Source organism: Tasmannia lanceolata, unplaced genomic scaffold (genome assembly GCF_043159265.1).
Source record: "Tasmannia lanceolata isolate RefF3 unplaced genomic scaffold, GAP_Taslan_0.1 ptg000019l, whole genome shotgun sequence".
Taxonomy (NCBI): Eukaryota; Viridiplantae; Streptophyta; class Magnoliopsida; order Canellales; family Winteraceae; genus Tasmannia; species Tasmannia lanceolata.
This window is the reverse complement of record NW_027518696.1, coordinates 9,063,696-9,085,570: the sequence shown is the minus strand read 5'-3', so window position 1 is coordinate 9,085,570 and position 21,875 is coordinate 9,063,696. Positions and strand designations below refer to the sequence as shown.

Here is a 21,875-nt window from a genome sequence, read left to right as displayed (position 1 = left end):
TTGGATCCACGTCATCAAATGTGTCATCAAATGTAACTGATTTTACTTTTTCAACCATTTTAAAATGTAACTGAAAATGACAGTTTAACAATAATTTGGAAAAGCAAGACTAATTGGCAAACATCCTTCTTTTCTGTTTGCCACTGGTGGAGCAAAGATGAATGGAGATTGTCATTGTCTTTGCCAAAGTAACCTTTTCTCACTTGATTTATGCTCTGATTTCGGCCATTAACAATGACCATGAAGAAGGAAATTAGGGTTTCTTCCTGACGACAGTAAGTAGGAAGTAAGACTTTCAGAGGAGAGAAGAAGAAGAAGAAGAAAAGGGTGAGAGAGTAGGAGGAGGACGAGGAGAAGGATAAAGGGATAATGGAAAATGCAGGTAACCAAGTAGATATTGATGAAGCATGGGTTACTTTCATGAAACACAAGCTTGCAGACACTAGTAAGATGCCGGCGAGTAAAGAGCAAAGCAGCATCTACAGAGTCCCCAAGCACATCTATGAGACTGATGAGAAGGCCTATGAACCCAATATCATCTCCATTGGCCCGTATCACCATGGAAACCAATGCCTACAAGCCATAGAAAACCACAAATGGCGCTATCTAAATGCAATTCTCTCCCGAAACATGGATCTCTGTTTGGAAAACTACTTAACAGTGATCAAAGCAATGGAGATGCAAGCACGAAGCTGCTACTCCGAAAGCATGGACCACCTTCAGAGCAATGAGTTTGTTCAAATGATGGTGGTCGATGGCTGTTTCATTGTCGAGCTTTTCCTCAAGCACAAAGAGGCAGTGAAGGCAAAGGAGAAAGGAGGGTTCGAAGAAGATCCCATATATGGCACAAATTGGATGCTTCCCCTTGTAGCCCATGACATGCTCCTCCTAGAAAACCAACTCTCTTTCTTTGTTTTACAGTCCTTATTCGCCTCATGGACAAACCGAACACCCCTTCCTCTCTCTTGCAGCTCACCTTCGATTTCTTCGATCCTCTCTTACCAAGAAACAGTGGAATTCATCCTCCAAGCAACGAAGTTCTTCACCTCCTACACTTGTTTTACTGGCGTCTTTCTCCACCTGTGGATATTACTTTAGACTACTGTGAAATCCAATGCTTCAGCTACAATCCCACTCTTTCTTTGGACAGCGAGTCCTCAGTATCAGGCAGCGAAAGACCACGTAAACCATGCAAGTCGATCCCCTCAGTGACAGAGCTCAAAGCGGCTGGAGTAAAGTTCAAGCAGAAGAGGATTGGTATCTTCTTGGATGTAAATTTCAGTAAAGGGGTGATGGAAATCCCACATATCTCAATCTATCATTCTACCAATTCTCTCTTTCGAAACTTTATCGCCTTTGAGCAGTGCATTCCTACCTCAAGAGCTCACTTCACAGACTACACCATCTTGATGGACTGTCTCATCACTACACCGAAAGATGTCGCCATACTCAGGCAAAATAAGATCATCCATCATATGTTGAGTAGCGATGAAGAGGTGGCGCTTCTTTTCAACTGGTTGGGGAAGGGGGTCGCCATCAATTACAAAGATAGGCACCTGTCCAAAATGTTCAAGGATGTGAACAAATATTTCGACACAAATTGGCATGTCTGGAGGGCAACTTGGTGCGCAGTTATTTCAGCAATCCATGGACCATGATATCTTTGGTGGCAGCCATTGTTATTCTCACTCTCACATTCATACAGACCTTCTTCTCCGTATTGTCGTATGCCCACCCTCCTTAGGTCTAATTCCATTTGAAAATGTTTAGCTAAGAACAATTCTCAAGTGATTGCAATCATGTTTGAATAAATGAATTTCTTAGCAAAACTTTTTCCAGTCTAGAATTTTTAATTGATGAAAGCAAGTTCATGTCAGAATTGTAGTGGATCGAACCACCTTTTCATGGCTAGAGTTGTAGTAACACTGGTTGTGCCCACAATGTTCGACAGGAGGCAAATTACTAATGGCAGTTGCATCAATTAGTAAAGTTAGAGAAAATTAATAGAGCTGCACTAGATGAAATTAGCACGGAATGGACATTCTGCCTGATTTGGGAATCCTCAAAGCTGTACAAATCTGTTGACATGTTTTGTCCCCGAAAACTATTTTTATGCCCATGGATCTCAACTCAATTCTCTCATACTAGTGAGAAATCCAACAAGGATTTACTCATCACATATCAGAATATCTCGGAATACAGTACAGAATTCATCAATTTAGGCCCTCCTCAAGGATCCTACTGACTAATAAATTTTTGGACCAAAAATTGGATGTTCTGCAATCGACCATGAATATATCTTCTGTAGTTTCCAGCAACATCTGTTCATCAAAACCTATAATGCTGGTTAACATCTTTTAAAAGTATAATTGCATACCTCTCACGACGTTCACTATTACTCAAACATCTTGCTGAGATTTTTCAATTGCACCATAGTTAGGCAAGTTATCAGGATCCAGAAAAAATCAATTAGAAGTGGATCCAAGAGCGGCCTGACTACACCATCAGCCATGTTCTAACTGTATACTCGTGAAAAATCTCACCCATCTAAACTAACAGCCATCAAACTACTGCTACAAAAAGAGAGAGTAGAAACTGCCATTTAAGGTTTCATTTTCTATTTCCTTCTATTTTTGGTGTGCTCAAATGTCTGGATATGAGATTTCCCTGCTGAATATGGATCTTCATCATTTCATGTTTCAATCTTCCTTTGCATGCCATACTTGAAAAGTCAAGATCATCCAATGAAATCAAAGAGGAATAATCTGGTGGAAATCATTGCCATACAGGACATTGAGGGTTGGACAATCAAACTGGCCATCCATTAAGTGAACCCCACATTATAGAAGAATCACATTAATCTTTTCTCACTTTAACCGTCCGTTTGCAAGCCACCAATCAAATAGTTCACCTAATTATCAGCCACAATAAATCCATCTAAGGGATAGTTTAGATCAGCAAGTGATCCATCCACACTATTTGCACTAGATCATTAATCAAAATTCATCTGCATGAATGGAAATCATGTTATCATTGTTTCATTATTCCTTGCCTAATGCATCATATTACTTTTGTATTCTATGCTAAAGCCTAAAGCATTCTTGGTACCTAAAATTGTCCAGCAAAAGTTGAGTTTTAGACATTGCATACTGAATATTTTCATAAAAACAAAAATAGAGAGGACAGCTAATATTCACAAGTTCTCAACCTATAAACTCTTTCTAGTGCAAATTACTATAGCTGAACTGGCCAAGCTTATGCTTGTCAAAAAGGGCCAACTTGTTGATTTTTCACACATCCATTTTCTCAAATATCAAAAGGCTTACAACTGAATCTCAGTCTCTAAAGGAATAAAAGATACCGTACATCTAGCATCCTGCCTTGTGCCCGCTAGCCGGACAACACCTTTCTAGTTTATTTGAATTTTTTGGAGTTGAGGCTACCCGTTGCTTATGTCACGTGGTTTGGGTGCTGGCTACATGGGGGAAGATAAAAAAAAGTGCATCGGGCGCATAGCCGTTGTCGGTGAGTGCCATTTTTCATGATTCCTTTATCAACCCTAAGATACTTGAAGAAGCGTGAGACTGGTGAATCTAGTGTCAATCGATTCATTTGCGACTTTTCCCAGTCATTGGAATAGCTTATTTGGTTAATGACTTATTTTGTTCCAGTATTGAACATCTAAGCAGAGAGGTAGAGAGAAAAGAGAGAGATAGCAATTGGCAAATCCCTTCTCGAGAATGGTAGCATGTTGGGACCCACATTTTACACTTCATGTTTTGATTAGGTGGGGCCCACCATCTCCCCTATCCAGCTATCCCATGAATTATGTAGAGCCCACAATTTTCATCTTATAATTTGATGTAGTGGGGCCCAATATTTACATCTCATGTTCGGATGAGTGGGGCCCACTATTCTTACTGAAATTTTTTTATGAGGAAATTTGTTTTTCTTTTCAAGATTAGAGAAAGGTGATATGATTGGTTAATTTAGAGAAGTATTTTCATAAATTGAAGGTCCTAAATCAAAATTGAATAGGGTTGGTTCAACTTCTTCTTTTTTTTCTAATGTTAAAAAAGTAGGAAATTTTTGGAATAATTTTTCTTTCCAAAATGTTCCGGAAAATTCTTGCAATCCAAAATTCCAAATCAGCCTTTCTCTGCCCATTCCCACTTTCTCCACGATAAAAAAAACACTAGATACAGATTTTTTTCAGCCAACCCATTACAAAAAATCCCAGTTTCTTTTGAGCCTCAAAACCTTCAATATATCTAAGGACCTTGCAGACTAATTAATTCTTGGACCAGAAATTGGACACGATTAGTCATGAATCTTGTGTGTTTTCCAGCAACATATGTTTATCAAAACCGGTCGCAATAATGCTAGTTATCATCTTTTAGAAGTATAATTGCATATCTCCCTAGAAAATTCAATTAGGAGTGGATCCATTGGCAGTGTGACTGCACCCCACCTTGTTAAGCATGCTTGCACAATCCTTGAGCATGTTCAAGCTGAATACTGGTGAAAACTTTCTAGGTAAAAACCCTGAGGACAGCTTTACCTGCATTTCTGTTCCTCACAATGGGTACAGTAAATAGTTCCAACATCATGTCGGGCACAAAAGTGTGCAAAAGAAATCCTATTTGAGTCGTACCCATCCCTAATTATGAGCAAACATTTAGCTTCAAACTCTTGTATTTAGAAGCGTGGCTTGATGAGATTTGAACATTGTGGCTTGATGAGATTTGAACATTGTGGCAGGCATAGACTCTTTCTTCAAAACCACCTAAACATATTGATTTTTAAAGATTACTTTGAAGAAAAGCACTCTTAACACCCATCTAAACTAGGCTACCAAGAAACGCTATGCTGTGGCCCACTTACATTTGCTGTTTGGAGCGTTGATCAAGTCTGTTGAAAATGTTTTACCGAGAGTTCCTAGAAAAATTGAACTAGTCAAAACTCAAAAGATAGGACGTTTGGGAGAGGAGGGAAAGAGGGTAGGATAAGGATTGTTGGGAAATTATAAATGCGTGCCACAAAAACAGGTACCTGTCCATGGTCAAGGATGTGATGGAGAAATTATAAATGGGTCCCACAAAAATAACATTGGTATTGGATGTCCAGTGGCAATAAGCATGAAACCAGCAAATCATGTACGCACATGGTGAGAATGATGGAGATGCGAGTGCTACAAGCAATACACGCACTTAATCCATGGTGAGAATGATGGAGATGCGAGTGCTACAAGCAATACACGCACTTAATCTATGGACCAGTGTGAACTTTGAGGTCCACATTTAAGACTCCCTTTTCCTTTTCCTTTTCCTTTTCCTTTATGAACAAGCCTCTTTGGATGCTCAAAGGAGTGGGGAAGTAGAACAAAAATTAGGGTTGTAACCATGGTTTTAAATTTCATCCGAAATCTCGGATTTCGGGCAAGACAGAAACTGAAACGTTCCGAAACCGAAATTGGCGAAACGTACCAAATTTCGGTCGAAATTTCAGAAATTTCTTCAATTCCGGCGAAATTTGGAAAAAAATATTGATTTTTTATTACTTTCCCAAATTTCGGCCCAAAAAATCGACATTTCGAGTGTCTTTAACGAATTTCGGCTGAAATTTCGGTTTCGGCTATGTCCGAAATTTATGCCGAAACCGAAATTTCAAATCATGGGTGTAACTCGGGTCGGGCTGGTCTGGTCTAGTTTTCCAAAACCCTACCCTACCTGAGAATTATCTCAGGTTGGGTTGGGTCTAATTTTTTACAGGAAAACCCGATATTTGTAAACCCGACCTTACCCAAGATGGTTTCTCGGGTTGGGTCGGGTCGGGACGGGTTTTGATTTTTTAGCGTAGGATAGTGACTAATTTTGAAGTTTGTAGGAAAAAAAAAAACAAATCTTCACACCAAAAATCTCTAAATTTATGTCATCAAGTGTATAAATTTTAGGAAAGGTAAAAATCTATATCAACGCCATTATTTGTGGGTGCCGTGTCGGCCAACATGTTGCCCTACTACCCCCAAAATATTTTTCTCTCGTTGGAAGAGGAAAAGGTGGGAATCTTCTCTCTCTAGGGAATTGCCCTTGCCAAAAGCCCTCACTTTTCTTTTCTGTTTGCCATGATCAAGCAAAGATGAGTGATCTCGTCATTGTCCATGCCAAATTCACCTTCTCTCACTGATTTATGCCCGAATTCCTACTAGTCTTTCTCAGTTTGGTTAAACGTACCATCGAGAGGGATTGTAAGTGGGACCTCCATACACCACTCATGAGCAGTACGTAATAACACCTGATTTAATGTACTCACACCTGCACCTTCCCCCTTAAAATCCTAACCTTCCTACCGGGTACATTACCATAGCTCGATCATCATCCCCTCCATGGAGGTTTTCTAGGTGGATAGATGAAATATCCAATTGAGTGGCAGGCTCCAATATTTCATATCATTGTGTAAGGAGATAGGCGAACTCTAAGGTCGATAGGCTAGCAAGGGAGGGTTGCTTAAGGTCGGATTTGGAAATCTTTGATTTCCTTCCCCTTCATGCGTCTTCTTGTTCTTTGTATTTTATTCTTGCTTTCGAATTGTGTAGATCTTCTCGATCACCCTGGGTTTCCCTTGTTACTTTTCCCTTTAATTCAATTCTTTGCCATTCCAAAAGAAAAAGGGTGAGATAGTCATAGGAGCAGCAGCAAGGGATGATGGAGAATGCAGATGAACAGATGGATATTGATGAAGCATGGATTACTTCCATGAAACACAAGCTTGCAGCCACTAGTAGCGTGCCTGCAAGTAAAGAGCAAAGCAGCATCTACAGAGTCCCCAAGCACATCTACGAGACTGATGAGAAGGCCTATGAACCCAAAATCATCTCCTTAGGCCCCTATCACCATGGAAGGCAATGCCTACAAGCCATGGAAGATCACAAATTGCGCTATCTAAATGCAATTCTCTCTCGAAACGTGGATCTCAGCTTAGAGAATTACTTAGCAACAATCAAGAAAATGGAGACGCGAGCTCGAAGTTGCTACTCTGAAAGCACCAACCACCTTGAGAGCAATGAATTTGTTCAAATGATGGTGGTTGATGGCTGTTTCATCGTTGAGCTTTTCCTCAATCACGAGGAGGCAGTGATGGCAAGGGAGAAGGGAGAGTTCGTTCTTGGCCGAAACAAGGAAGCCCAAGAAGATCCCATATATGACACAAATTGGCTGCTTCCCCTTGTAGCCCATGACATGCTCCTCCTAGAGAACCAACTCCCTTTCTTTGTCTTACAGTCTTTATTCGAACTCGTCCACAAATCGAATATCCGTTCCTCTCTCTTGCGCCTCACCTTCAATTTCTTCGATCCTCTCTTGCCAAGAAACAGTGGAATTCATCCCCCAAGCGACAAAGTTCTTCATCTCCTACACTTATTTTACTGGCGTTTTTCACCATCTGCGGATAATATTTTAGACTACTCTGTAATCCAATGCTTCACATACAATCCCACTCTTGCTTTGGACAGCGGGCTCTTGGCATCAAGCAAAAAATACAGCCTGAACCGCCGACATTGATCCCCTCAGTGATGGAGCTCAAAGAGGCAGGAGTCAAGTTCATGCCGAAGAAGATGATGGGTAGCTTCTTGGATGTAAATTTTAGTAAAGGGGTGATGGAAATCCCACATATCTCTATCTATGATTCTACCAATTCTCTCTTTCGAAACTTTATCGCCTTCGAGCAGTGCTTTCCTACCTCAAGAGCTCACTTCACAGACTACACCATCTTGATGGACTGTCTCATCAATACACCAAAAGATGTCTCCATACTCAAGCAAAATAAGATCATCCATCATATGTTGGGTAGCGATGAAGAGGTGGCGCTTCTTTTCAACCAGTTGGCGAAGGGAGTGGCAGTCAATTACGAAGATAGATACCTGTCCAAAATGTTCAAGGATGTGAACCAATATTGCGAGACTAATTGGCATCACTGGAGGGCAAACTTGGTGCATACTTATTTCAGCAATCCATGGACCATGATGTCTTTGGCTGCAGCCATTGTTATTCTCATTCTCACATTCATACAGACCTTCTTCTCCATCTTCTCGTATGCCCGCCCTCCTTAGGTCTAATTCCATTTGAAATTGTTTAGCTAAGAACAATTCTCATGTGATTGCTATCATGTATGAAGAAATGAATTTAGTGGAAAATCGTTTGCCAGACTAGAAGTTTTAATTGATGAAACCAAGTTCATGTCAAAATTGTTGTGGATCGAACCACCTGTTCATGGCTAGAGTTGTAGTAACACTGGTTGTGCCCACTGCTTCGTTTGGTTGCACAAAAGCTCGGCAGCCGTCGGAATTTGGTTTGGATTTGGCATGCCATTCCATATTTGGTTGCCAAAATAGCATTGGACTCCCTTGGATGTCTCCCATGTAATAATTACTTGTGTGATGATGTGGATTCCTTGCCCCCTCTAAAAGCAAATCCTTCCAAAACTAAAGAATTTTGGTTGAATTTTCTTGGGAATGATGCTCTCTCTATCTCTCTCTTCCCTCTCTCTCTTTCGTCATCCCTATAATGGTAATGACACCCCTACTTACTCCTATTTTCCGAGGATATGCCACTGATTCACTATTTTCCGACGTAAGTCTAGACAGTTCAAAATGCTTGTCTCCTACCGTTTGACTTCTATCGACATCATATTCTGTGAAACAACCAGTTACTCCAATAGCTTAAGCTTTTGGAGAAGTTGGTTATTTAACATGGTATCAGAGCCAAAGTTCACAAGTTCAAACCTCCTGGATAGCAAAAATCCACATGCAATGGTCGGCCCAAAGTGGGACCACATGTGCCACGTGTTTGTCAAGTGGACCATACGTGCGGGGAAATGTTAAAGTTTAAAAGATAAATAACACCTCCTGGATAGCAAAATTCCACATGCAATAGCCAAATCTAAAAGAGGGGCCAAATGTGCCACGTGTAGGCCAACCCAAGAAAGAGGGGCCACATGTGAGGGGGAGTGTTAAAAGTATAAAAGATTAAATGACGCCTTCTCCAACAACTTAAGCTATTGGAGAAGTTGGTAAGTTTAACATGGTATTAGAGCCAAAGGTCTCGAGTTCAAACCTCCCGGATAGCGAAAAGCCACATGCAATGGTCAGCCAAAGTGGGACCACATGTGCCACGTGTTTGCCAAGTGGGTGTTAAAGTATAAAAGATAAATAACGCCTTTCTCCAATAGCTTAAGCTTTTGGAGAAGTTGGTTATTTAACATATTCCACTACTTTCCGAGCCACCCCAAGCAACCAAACAGAGCACACAGTGTTTGACAGGTAGTTGCATCAATTAGAAGAGCTTGAGCAGAGGAAAAGTATACATGGTAGTTGCACCATCCTTGCCGGTGAAAAATCTCACCCATTTAAACTAATAGCTATCAACAAACTACAGCTGAAAAAATGAGGGTAGAAACTGGCATTTAAGGTTTCATTCTCTCTTTCCTTCTTTTTTTGGTGTGCTCAAGTGTATGGATATTATAATTCCCAGCTGAATATGGATCACTGTCATTTCATGTTTCAATCCTCCACTGCATTCCAGGCTTGAAAGGTCAAGATCATCCAATGAAAGCAAAGATGAATAATATGGTGGAAATCATTGCCGTAAAGGATATTGATGGTTGGGAAATCAAACTGGACCACCCATTAAGTGAGTTCCCAAATAATAGAAGCCACCAATCAAATAGTTTATCTAATCAGCCACCATAGTAAAGCCAGCAAAGGGATAGTTTAGATCAGCAAGTGATCCATCCAAACTATTTGCAATTTGCATTAGATCATTAATAAAAAATTATCTGCATAGATGGAATTGTAAATCATGTCATCCTTGTTCAATTACAAAAGTTGTAAAGAACAACAATTCATAAGATAACCCCACAAAACCAACCATCATTGATATGCTTCAATATTCCTTGCCTAGTGGATCATATAACTTTTTTATTACATGCTAAAGCCTAATGCATGCTTGGAACCTAAAATTGTCCAAGAAAAGTTGAGATTTTGACATTGCAAACTGAAATTTCTCATAAAAATGAAAATTGAGAGAACTAATAATCTCAAGTTATCAACCTATAAAACCCTTTCTAGTGCAAATTACTATAGCTGAACTGGCCTAGTTTATTTTTTTCAAAAAGGGCCAACTTGCTGATTTTGCACACATCCATTTTCTCAAATATCAAAAGGCCTGAAATTGAATCTCAGTCCCTGAAGGAATAAAGGATACCTTATAATGGATTGAAAAAGGACAATAAATAAAAGAAACAAGAAGAAAAGGAGCGGAAATTTTTTTCCTCTGGCAGTAGGCTTAAAACGTCTTCTCTATGTTGGTTAATTTTTGTCATTTTTGGGAAAGATTCAAAGCTATTCCAAGCCTTGCGTGACCAATCAACTTCACCATTTAAGTGCTAAAATTGTTGTACACAATATTTTCAAGATTGTCAAGGCCCAAAACATTAGTTTTACCTGCATTCTAGTAGTGCAACTGTGCTACCTTTCTGTAGGCATGCTAGTGCTGAAGAAAACTGAAACCACATGTCGATACACCCGAGGGGATTGAGTCATGGATATCGGTTGACCCTTGCGGTAGCTGTCCACCACCTGCAAGGACTGCAATGCTTGAGGAGCTAACCCAGCACCAAGAAGTAATAAGTATAATGGTATGGAGCAATTGGAACATCAATTGATGACCAATAGCTCTTGAAACTAAATTCAGTAAACCCACCAACACATTGAACACCTTTGATGAGCAAGGCTGGCCTCGAACATGAACTCATCAGTCTCTTCTCACAGTATTGGCCGGAGAATTCTGCTCAGAAAGGATCTTTAAGATATTAACGAACGCCCGAAGTCAATCCCACACACTCAAGCCATAGAGAGCTTCAACAGGTGACTCCTGAAACTTGAAGCAATTCTCCACGACAGGGTACTATGGTTGGCCAACAAAAACAGGAAAAAAAAAAAAACAAATAAATAATATCAGTAAATTTCGAGAAATTTTATTTCTATTAAAACAAAATTCTCCTGTTACAGACCTGAAGTGGCTTTGGTATCTTGGTTTTGATGTATGGCCACCATCTATCCTCTACAAGTGACTTTACGAGACAGCAAGCACTAAACCTTGTGAATAAGAGAAATAAAAAAAAATTCTTTGCGTTCTTCCTCTTCTTCTATATTGTGTTTTTGCTATTTATTTTCTACAGAGTGGTATCAGAGCAGAAGTTCTTGGGATTTCCATAGAGCAGAAATGCCTAGGCGACTTCAAGAAAACACCGGCAAGGGTTCGGTAAGTTCACAACATGGCAGGTAACACAAATTCTTCAAATTTTCAGCAAAGTGTTCATTTATTTAAAGGTGATAATTTTCAATTTTGGTCAATTAAGATGAAGATGTTATTCGTGTCTTAAGAATTATGGGAATTGGTAGAGAATGGGTATGACAATTTTGCAAAACTTGAAAAATTGACCACGGCACAGAAGAACGAATTAAATGAGAATAAAAAGAAAGCTGCAAGGGCTCTTTTCCTCATCCAACAAGCCATGGATGAACCAATATTTCCAAGGATCATGGCTGCAATTATATCAAAAGAAACGTGAGATTTGCTTCAAGAGGAATATCAAGGTACTTCGAAGGTAATCTCTGTTAAGTTGCAGACCCTTCGTCGTGATTTTGAGAATTTGATTGTGAAAAATACTGAATCAATTCAAGTTTTTTCTCTAGAGTGAGTTCTATTGTAAATCAAATAAGAATTTATGAAGAAAAATTAGATGATCAAAAAATTGTTGAAAAAGTGTTAAAGAGTCTTCCGAATAAATTTGATCATGTAGTTGCTGTCATAGAAGAGTCTAAAGATTTATCTAAATACTCTATTAATGAATTAATGGGTTCTTTGAAAGTACATGAGCAGAGATTGAATAGGACTGCAGAAAATCCACTGAAAGTGGATTTAAAGAAAAAATCAGAGAATACAAATAAGAGGAAAATGATTGTACGCTCGAGTGCCCAATCACATGTGGGCACACTTTGTTAGGATGATCCAAAGCATTCATTTGAAAGGCCCTTATATAGATGGGGTGTGTACCAAAAATCAGCTCCATAGGATCATCCTAACCCATCCATTTGTGGAGGGCGAAATGGACAGACCACAAATCTGCCCATTTTTTCCCTCCGCTTTTGGAGGGGTTAGGATGATTCAATGGAGCTGATTTTTAGTACACATCCTATCTATGATAGGGCCTTGCAAATGAATGCTTTGGATCACCACAAAAAATGTGGGACCCATGTGATTTGGGGCAATCGAGCATACCATAAGCTTGGTACGCTCGAGCGTACAATCCTTTTCCTCTACAAATAAATCAAAGTGGAGGTAACCATGAATCTACTTCTTTATTTTGTTCCAATTGCAAAAAATCAAATCATACCGATAAGGATTGTTGGTATAAGGATAATGGAAATCAAAATAGAAATTTACAAATATTTTTATTACAAAAATATTGTCATATTGAAAAAAAAAATTGTCATCAAAAGGCTAGGGAACAGGCAAACTGTCATGAAGAGAAAAGTTGAAAAAGAAGATAACGTATTTTTATCATGTCTTACTGCTAATGTTGAATTGAATGATAAAATATGGTATTTAGATAGTGGTTGTAGTAACCACAGGACCGGGAACAAGGATTATTTTCTAGAAATTGATGAAACTGTCAAACCACGAGTAAGGATGGGTGATAACATTCATGTTAGTGCCCATGGAATTGGTCCTATTGTAGTTTCTATAATGGTTGGCAAGAAACAAATTCAAGATGTTATGTATGTTCCTGGGTTGGCTCCAAACTTGCTAAGTTTGGGTCAATTAATAAAAAAGGGGTACCGTGCTATCTTTGATGAAGGAGAATATAAACTTTATGATAAGAAAAGTATGAAACTAGTTCTCTCCATTAAGATGACAGAAAATAAGATGTTTCCACTGGTGTTTTCAAAATTAGTATTCAATGCTTTTACTGCATCTAATGATGACTCTATGTTATGGCATAGAAGATATGGACATTTAAATTTTGGTGGATTATCTTTATTGCAAAAAATTGAATATGACTGTTGATATTCCTTCTTTGCAATATGATGGAAAGGTCTGTGAAGCTTGTGTTTTGGAAAAACACTACCGTGAGCAATTTCCAAGTAGTAAGTCTTGGAGGGCATATAAGCCGTTGATGCTTATACATGCCGATATTAGTGGCCCTATGCAAACTTTATCCTTGAGCGGAAATAAATATTTTATTCTATTTATTGATGATTACACAAGGATGACATGGGTTTACTTTCTGAAATAAAAGGATGAGGCTTTTGCTATCTTCAAACAGTTCAATGCTCTTGTTGAAAAACAAAGTGGTCATTCTATTGTTACTCTTCATACTGACCGTGGTGGTGAATTTATTTCCAAAGAATTTTAGGATTTCTGCCATGAAAGTGGAATCAAAAGACAGTTGACAGCGAGTTACACCCCACAACAGAATGGAGTATCAGAGCGAAAAAATAGAACCTTTGTTGAGGCTGCAAGGAGCATTCTAAAAGACAAAGGGTTGCCTGATGATTATTGGGCTGAAGCAGTAGCCACGGCAGTATACCTATGCAATCGCGCTCCTAGAAAAGCAGTTCAAGAAAAAACTCCACATGAGGCTTGGAGTGGAAGAAAACCCAATGTAAGTCATTTTAAAAATTTTTGTTCTATAACCTATGCTTTTGTTCCATCTGAAAAAACACAAAAGTTAGACGATAAAAGTAGAAAGTGTATTTTTATTGGTCACCATTTTATTAGAAAAGTCACTGCCAAAGGAGAAGTTGATTTAAAGCATTGCAACACTGAAGGTCAAGTGGCGGATATTTTTACTAAAGCTTTGCCAGAAGAAAAGTTCAAGAAATTTCGTCAGATGATGGGAATACAGTCATTCACCTAGTTTGACTCAAGGGGGCGTGTTGGAAATAATTCAAACGGTGGAATTATTTTAGAAAGTGAGTGAGTCTTTTTTTGTCATGTTTCTTATTTCTTAGAACCAGTGATGAGTCTTTTATTGTTTTAGGAAAGTGTTGAATTAGGAAAGTGAGGAACGTTTCTATCTTGGAAGGTGTGTTTCCTTTTTGTGGTCAAGAGCAATATCTTATAAGGATGTATGTGTTAGTTGGTTTTAGATGTGAATAAGAGAAATAACTTGTGTTCTTCCTCTTCTTCTATATTGTTTTTTTGTTATTTATTTTCTACACCCTCCTTAGTTGTCAACGAGTGCGATCTTAATGGTCTATATAGGCTTCCCTGGAAGTTTGGAACCCTAAAACAAGGGTTAGGTCCCATTAGTAAATTTCTTATTTTTGAGCAGCAAATCAGTCATCCCATAATGAGCAATGTAATTACCAATATAACCATCGTCAAATCTGTAATTACTTCTAAATAGATTGTATGCACAATTCCCTCAAACAGTTTCCAAATTAATCACATTTATTAAACCCCCCTTTTGATCTAAGTTTAATATTGAATTTAACTGTTTTTCCAATCAGTTAAAAGCAAGATCATCTCATGGGCAGACCAAGCAGCAAGAAGAAAGTCACGCGTAGGCTTTTTAACAGAGGCTACAACCCTTTTCGTGGTCAAGGAGGTATGGAGAGAACGTTGCGCCAAAAAAATGGATGGAAAAACCTCGCCCGCTTTAAGAATCATAAACACCATCAAAGGCCACATTAGATTTATCTCTGATTATGCCATCAACTGCAAGGTTCCTTCTATGCTATAAAAGTTAGCCTGAACGCAATTGGGCATCACCACCCGAGTTCTTAAGTGCACAAAAGATGGTTGGCTCTGTTGGAAGAGTCCACCTAGGGCTTGTTCAAGTTGAATACAGACGGGGCAGCAAAAGGTAATTTGGGAAAATCTAGTGGCGAAGGGATTCTTAGGGATGAGAATGCCAAAATCATCATGGCCAACTCCATTTGTTATGAGAAAAGCACTAATATGTTCAAAAAAAGAAAAAAAAAAAAACTCCTAAATGCTACCCTGATGCTCTATTTATAGAGAAAGTGGGTTATAGAATCTTCCACGTGACATGTTGCCCCCCTCCACGTGGTCCCACGTGGCCCATTGTGATTTTTCCAACTACAGTCTACATCCATGTGATCCCTTGTGACCCCATGTAGCCCACAACTACCTCCATGTGGCCCCATGTGATTCTCCAACCCCCGCTCCACATCATTACCCCCTCTTCCTCCTTATTACAAATTTGACCTCACTACAATGGCCACTCAAACAGACACTCATTACAGCTATACCTCACTACAAAAGACCCACTCAAACACTCAACTATACCTCACTACTACAAAGAGAGATATGATGCCAAAGCGTTATTGGTGCTCTTTCTTTTATGGTGTGTTCCTCTTCTATTTGGGTTTTGGGTTTCTATCCTCTCTCTTTTCGATTTTCTTCCACTAAACTAGGATTGCGACTTAGGTTGGATCGGATTGTGGTTAACAAAATGTGAATCGGCAAAACACGGGATGACAAAAATTCGAGTTTAATATGGTATTGGTTCAAAAAAACATAGTAAAAAAAAACAGAAACACAAGAAAAAGAATATAGAATTTTGCATTTACAAATATTGTGAGGGTAAAATTGGAAAGATGGCCAAAAAAACATGTTTTAAACTTGTTTAAAACTTTTGCCTAAAAACATATTTGAAGTTTTATTCGTTGTAAAAGTTTTAAATGGAGTTTTAAACGGCAAACCAATAAAACGCGTTTTTTTCCAAGAAAAAAAAAAAAAAAAAAAACATGGAGTTTTGCTAACTATGGGTTGGATCGGGTTTTCCAAAACCCTACCCTACGAGAGAAATTACCTTGGGTTGGGTAGGGTCGGGTCTAATTTTTTATAGGAAAACCCGAGATTTGTAAACCCCACCCTACCAAGGTAGTTTATCAGGTTGGGTCGGGACGGGTAAGGTTTTAATTTTTTAGCGTAGGATAAGTGACTAATTTCAAAGATTGTTAGGGGAAAAAATCATCACACCAAAAATCTCTAAATTTATGTCATCAAGTGTAAATTTAAAAAGAAACTATATTTTCACATAACAAACATGATAACCATAATGAAAACAACTATATCAATATATTGGGAAATAATTGATATGTTATTCAAGAGATATTTAAGAAAATCATAGTAAACCTATATGAGTCGGGTTAGGTTTAGGGTTTTATTTCTTTAAACCCGACCCTACCCAAGGCCCATGATTTCTAAACCCGACCCATGTTATTTTTGGGTCAGGTCGATGCTCGTCCGGTAAAACCCGACCCACGACGCAACCTTAATAAAAACCAAGTGTGAGGACTACATACTAGAGGTGCAACTGGGAAAGGCAACCCTATTTAATTTTGGGCTGGGTTAAAACTTGAGGCCTTGGGTAAGCCTGTGGGACCTGGGTAGAAGTCATCCTCAAAAGCTAGCCATTAAGGAGAGAGTGCCTTGTAAGTCCTACAGATCAGGTTCTATATTCCGACGTGGGATCTTTTCTTTCGGGTGGAACCCCAATAAACGCGACCCCATCACTCTAATTTTATTGTGATTTTATTATGATTTTCGAAATCTAAGGGTCGAATTATTTATCATGATAAATCAGTGACTCCAAAGTGGTGAGAGAGGGGAAGGCGGATGAAATGGCAAAAATCCGGAAACAAAATACAAGAAACTAGCGTCTCCAAGTGGTAGAAGTGGCAAAAAATCAAGAAACTGCTGATTGGATTTTAAGTAAAAAATTTTGTTTCCTGATTTTTTTGTCGCTTCTCAACACCGAAGACAGTAGTTTCCTGTTTTTTGTTTCCTGATGTTAAGTGACTTCACCCACATCTCTACTTGGAGACACAGATTTAGCATGAAAAAAATTCACCTTAGCCAAATGGGCCCTTAATCCCTTATTGTTTCTCCCCTGGGCCAACCCGAACCCTACCAGACAAGTTGGGTTAGGGTTGAGAGATTTTGAGGCAGTAGTGTTAGGGTTGATTCTCCTCGACCTGAGGCTCAGGCTAGGGTTGAGGTGAGGTTGGCCTCAACCCAATCCAACCTAGCCCAAGTTGCACCCCTAGTACATTGCATCGATACTGTTTCTCAACATCATCAAATAATGTTGGGAGCTGAATTGACCATTCACCTAACTGCAGGTGATAAGCATTTGCTCAATTGCCCCATTGCCATATCTGGGTGACCATTAGGCCGTGGTTCTTACCTAACCAAAGATTAAAAGGAAAAAAATATATTTTTAGGCCATGTTTGACAAGCATGAATTTATTTTTCACCATAAATTTAGTTTCTCAAGTGGTGAGAGACAGGTAGGGCACTAGGGCGGGTGGGAGGGGGATAAATTTTTTTTCATGAATGCTTTACTGAAGATTCAAGGTTTCCTGGTGCACCTCACACATGTAGACATATGAAAATGGTTAGCAACTCTGTTTTTTTTCTTAAATGATGGTATTTTATTAGATAAGAGAGGCCGAGACCAAGATGGTCATCAAATCACAGGCACAAGAAGGATACAAAAGAGAAAAACACGACTAGGATAACAAAGCCTCAAGGCCGTAAGAAATAACTTTGAATGTATTTGATGGGGTCCAAAATCTGCAGCCAATCGGCTGTTGACACGTGGCCCTTACAGGAACCACTGCAAAGCCAACACCTGTCCCTGCTAGGTATGACGCCTGGACCAATCGGGGACTTCCACCTGCCCCTCCTAGGTATGAAACCTGGTCCATACAGGGGCTACCACCTGTCCTGGACAGGTGGCTCAGGATCACTATAAATAGCCTTCACTTGTGCTAAGGTGAGGGATCTGAGATCAAAACCCTAAGCTTTTTGCTCTGACATTGCTCTGCACTCCTGCTCATACTGACTTGAGTGTCGAAGCGCCCGTCCGGAGCACCACTCCAGGTTGGTCTTCTCACCCTTTGTATTCTTGTCTGTGCCCTTGTGCAGCACAGGACTCCTTAGCCCTTCAGCTGTGGCTTGCCAGATCAGCCCTTCCGGCCCTACCATAACCTGTTACCAATTTTAAACCTAACAGATTTGGCGCCATCCGTGGGACCCCGAACCAAAAAGTTGTTCGGAACCTCACTCAAGCAATGGTAGGGAAAAACGGAAAGCATGTGCCAACCTCCCGGACGACCCGGGCTACAGCCCCCCGCGAAGGAAGAAGCGAGCGACTGGCCTCGCAGATAAAGGTCGGGGTGGTAGGGGAGCAAAGTCCGACTCGCTCGGACCGCTCAGACCCTACCCCGACCCCAAGGGAGATGCGGGCCCTTTTCCAAGAAATGACCGCTGTGATTGCGCAGTTCAGGAATCCGGCCCCCGCACTCCAGCAGCACCCAGTCGAGGCTTCTCAGCCCACCCAGAGGAGGGGAAGCTCCCGCCGAGAGCACACGCCCCTGCCCCGGGATCAGACTCGTCACTCCACAAGACGAGATCACCTCTCCCGGGACAAGCATGTGCGCCCCGAGCCTCGCCTACATCACCGGTCACAATCTCCTTCCGTACAAAAGCATGGTAGCCGGAGAGACCCCACGCACGGAGAAGGATCGCGGCACCGGCGAGGGAGTCCGGCCAGTCAGTCCGGCTCTGCTATGAGCCCGTCGGCAAGAAGAGAGAGGCCCGTCCACCGGGCAGAGAGAGACGACCCGATGTTACTAAGGATCCAGCAGATCGACCACCGGATTGAAGAGCTCGCCAGAGAGCAGGGCCGGCCTGCCTCCCGGATCTTCACAAGCGCTCCCCCATTTTCGGACAGAGTGCTCAGCGCGGCAGCCCCCGCGGGCTGGAAGATGCCGCAGATTTCGCAGTATGACGGGACCACCGACCCCGTGGACCACTTGGAGACTTTCAGGACTTCAATGCTCCTCCACAGGGCGTCGGATGGATTACTTTGCCGGGCATTCCTCACCACATTGACTGGAGCCGCGAGGGACTGGTACTCGCGGCTCAAACCCAGGTCCGTGGACAATTTCGATGACTTTGGGGACGACCTAGCCCGTCACTTTATGAGCAGCAGAAGACCTAGAAAGACGACGGCTTCGCTGATGGCCCTCAGGCAGGGAGATGATGAGGCCTTGAAAGTGTTCGTTGGTCGCTTTAATAGGGAAGCCCTTCAGGTTCCCAACCTAGATCCCTCCGCGGCCACGAATGCCCTTCTGGCCGGCGCCCGATCAACTGACTTCAGACGAGCAGTGGCCCGGCGCAATCCGCAGTCCCTCGCAGACCTGATGGCCGGGGCGAAGGAGTACATCTCGGTGGAGGAAACTCTCGCCGCCCTGGACTCTGCTAGCAAGAGAAGGCCTGAGGAGAAGAACCCTACCAAGCAGCGTAGGGATGATAAATCTCAGAAGAAGGAGAGAAGCCCTTCCCGCAAGGAGAGAAGCCCCCACCCGAGAGAGCATTACACGCGGCTGACCGCGTCCAGAGCACATATCCTGGCAGCCATTCGGGAAGAGGATTTCATCCGGTGGCCGGAGAGGCAAACCTCGACAGGGAAAAGAAACATGTCCCAGTACTGCAGGTTCCACAAGGACCACGGCCATGACACCAATGCGTGCATTCATTTGAAGGAGGAGATCGAGCAGCTGATCAGCAGAGGGTACCTCGGAAGGTACTTAAAAAATAATGACAACAGAAGAGAGCGCAAGGACAAGCCGAGGAACAGAGGCAGAAGCCCCCGGGGCGCTCAACCTCTGGGCGACCGCATCCAAGCTCTTGCCCCGGCCAGCCCCCCTCCTCAGGTACCTCAACCTCAACCTCATGGTGTTATTGGTACCATTTCAGGAGGGCCGACCGCAGGAGGAACCTCTTCATCAGCCCGCAGGACTTATGCCTGGCAGGTCAACGCCGTCCATACCTGCAGCAAGAAGGCCAGGCTAGAGGATGAGATATCCTTTTCAGATGCAGATCTCGACGGCCTGATCCTCCCGCATGATGATGCCCTGGTCATCACCATGCTGGTGGCGAACTGGGAAATGAAGAAGATCTTGGTCGACAACGGGAGCTCCGCAGACATCCTCTATTATCACGCCTTCGAGCAGATGCTGATCGGAACTGACCGTCTGAAGCCGGCCAACTCTGATTTGTTCGGGTTCTCAGGAGAAGTTGTCAAAGTTGAAGGGCAGATCGAGCTTCCGGTTCTTATCGGGGAGCCGCCCTGCCAGTCCTTCGCCATGGTGAACTTCTTGGTGGTAAGGGCCAAGTCGGCCTACAATGCTATCCTGGGACGCCCCGGCCAGAATCTCCTCTGAGCTGTTCCCTCCGCCTATCATCAGAAGATGAAGTTCACTACACCAGGAGGTATAGGGGAAATCAGAGAGGATCAGCCCCAGTCGAGGCAGTGCTATGCGGCGGCACTGAAAGGAAAGAATGTGTCCGAGTCTCTACCAATCAAGCTGTTTGATCTAAGGGATGAAGCCCAGATCATAGTAAACGAACCGGCCGAGGACCTTATATCTATCCCTTTGTACAGCGATGACGACCAGAGGGTTGTCCAGATTGGCTCTGCCCTGTCAGAGGCCGCGCAGCAGGATCTTGCTCAGTTCCTCAGAGCCAATGCAGATGTCTTTGCCTGGGCTCCTTCAGACATGCCCGGCATCGACCCTGCAATTAGCACCCATGAGCTCGGCGTTGATCAGACCTGCAAGCCCGTAAAACAGAAGAGGAGGCACTTTGCACCGGAGAGGCGAAGGGCCATCAGAGAAGAGGTGGAAAGGCTTCTGAAGGCCAACTTCATCCGCGAGATCCAGTACCCGGACTGGCTCGCGAATGTGGTGATGGTGAAGAAGTCTAATGGGAAGTGAAGGACCTGCATAGATTTTACAGACCTGAATAAGGCCTGCCCGAAGGACAGCTACCCGCTCCCAAAGATCGATCAGCTCATCGACGCTACTGCAGGTCACGAGCTGCTAAGTTTCATGGACGCCTTCTCAGGATATAATCAGATCAGAATGCATGAGTCTGACATTCCGAAGACATCCTTTGTAACCGATCAGGGGACTTATTACTATCAGGTTATGCCTTTTGGACTGAAGAACGCAGGGGCCACCTACCAGCGGCTCGTCAACAGGCTGTTCAAAGAGCAGATCGGCCGCAATATGGAAGTATATGTGGACGATATGCTGGTCAAGAGCAGAGCTGCCTGCAATCATGTTGCCGACCTCAAAGAAGTGTTTCAAGTCTTGAGGGAGCACAACATGAAGCTCAATCCGACCAAGTGTACGTTCGGCGTCGGAGCAGGCAAGTTTCTGGGCTTCATGGTGAGCCAGAGAGGGATAGAGGCAAATCCTGAGAAAATCAAGGCGGTGATGGAGCTGACTCCGCCCAGAACTATCAGAGAAGTACAGCGACTGACCGGGTTAGTGGCCGCCCTGGGGCGGTTCATCTCTAAGTCCGCGGAAAGATGCCTTTCGTTCTTCAACGTAGTCAAAGGTATAAAAACCGCGCCCTGGACTTCGGAGTGTCAAGCGGCATTTGAAGAGCTGAAGCAGTACTTGTCCTCTCCGCCGTTGCTGTCCAAGCCAGAGCCAGGAGAAGAGCTGATTCTGTATCTCTTAGCGGGACCTTTGGCAGTTGCAGCAGTACTGATCAGAGAGGAGCACCACCAGCAAAAGCCGATCTACTATGTCAGTAAGGTCCTCCATGATGCAGAGACCAGATATCAGCGAGTCGAGAAGCTCGTATACGCCCTCGTTATGGCGGCCAGAAAGTTAAGGCCGTATTTCCAGGCGCATACGATCAAGGTCTTGACGGGACAGCCCCTCAAGCAGATCCTCCACCGGCCAGATACTTCAGGCC

General features: G+C 42.3%; 2 protein-coding genes, 1 long non-coding RNA gene and 1 pseudogene across 4 annotated transcripts; 3 read left to right on the top strand and 1 right to left on the bottom strand.

Moving 5' to 3' along the window:
• The first annotated feature begins 369 nt into the window (after positions 1 to 369).
• LOC143853492 (UPF0481 protein At3g47200-like) lies at positions 370 to 1,870 on the top strand (annotated as a pseudogene).
• A 4,834-nt stretch (positions 1,871 to 6,704) lies between these two features.
• On the top strand, positions 6,705 to 7,559 carry LOC143852265 (UPF0481 protein At3g47200-like). Its single transcript, XM_077361669.1, has one exon. The coding sequence runs from the start codon at positions 6,705 to 6,707 to the stop codon at positions 7,557 to 7,559; it is 855 nt and encodes a 284-aa protein (XP_077217784.1).
• Positions 7,560 to 7,570: 11 nt separating this feature from the next.
• LOC143852264 (UPF0481 protein At3g47200-like) lies at positions 7,571 to 8,107 on the top strand. The gene has a single exon (XM_077361668.1). The coding sequence runs from the start codon at positions 7,571 to 7,573 to the stop codon at positions 8,105 to 8,107; it is 537 nt and encodes a 178-aa protein (XP_077217783.1).
• Positions 8,108 to 9,316: 1,209 nt separating this feature from the next.
• LOC143853329 (uncharacterized) lies at positions 9,317 to 10,996 on the bottom strand. Of its 2 annotated transcripts, XR_013237076.1 has the most exons (3): positions 10,758 to 10,996; positions 10,499 to 10,633; positions 9,317 to 9,728 (listed from the first exon to the last, which is right to left on the bottom strand). It is a non-coding gene; the product is annotated as an uncharacterized LOC143853329 (long non-coding RNA). The 2 variants fall into 2 exon arrangements; XR_013237075.1 differs by lacking the exon at positions 9,317 to 9,728 and having other exon boundaries at positions 9,794 to 10,633.
• Positions 10,997 to 21,875: the final 10,879 nt, after the last annotated feature.

Excerpts from the sequence above, each read along its gene's own strand:
- LOC143852265 (XM_077361669.1), top strand. The coding sequence starts at position 6,705 with ATGGAGAATGCAGATGAACAGATGGATATTGATGAAGCATGGATTACT.
- LOC143852264 (XM_077361668.1), top strand. The coding sequence starts at position 7,571 with ATGGAGCTCAAAGAGGCAGGAGTCAAGTTCATGCCGAAGAAGATGATG.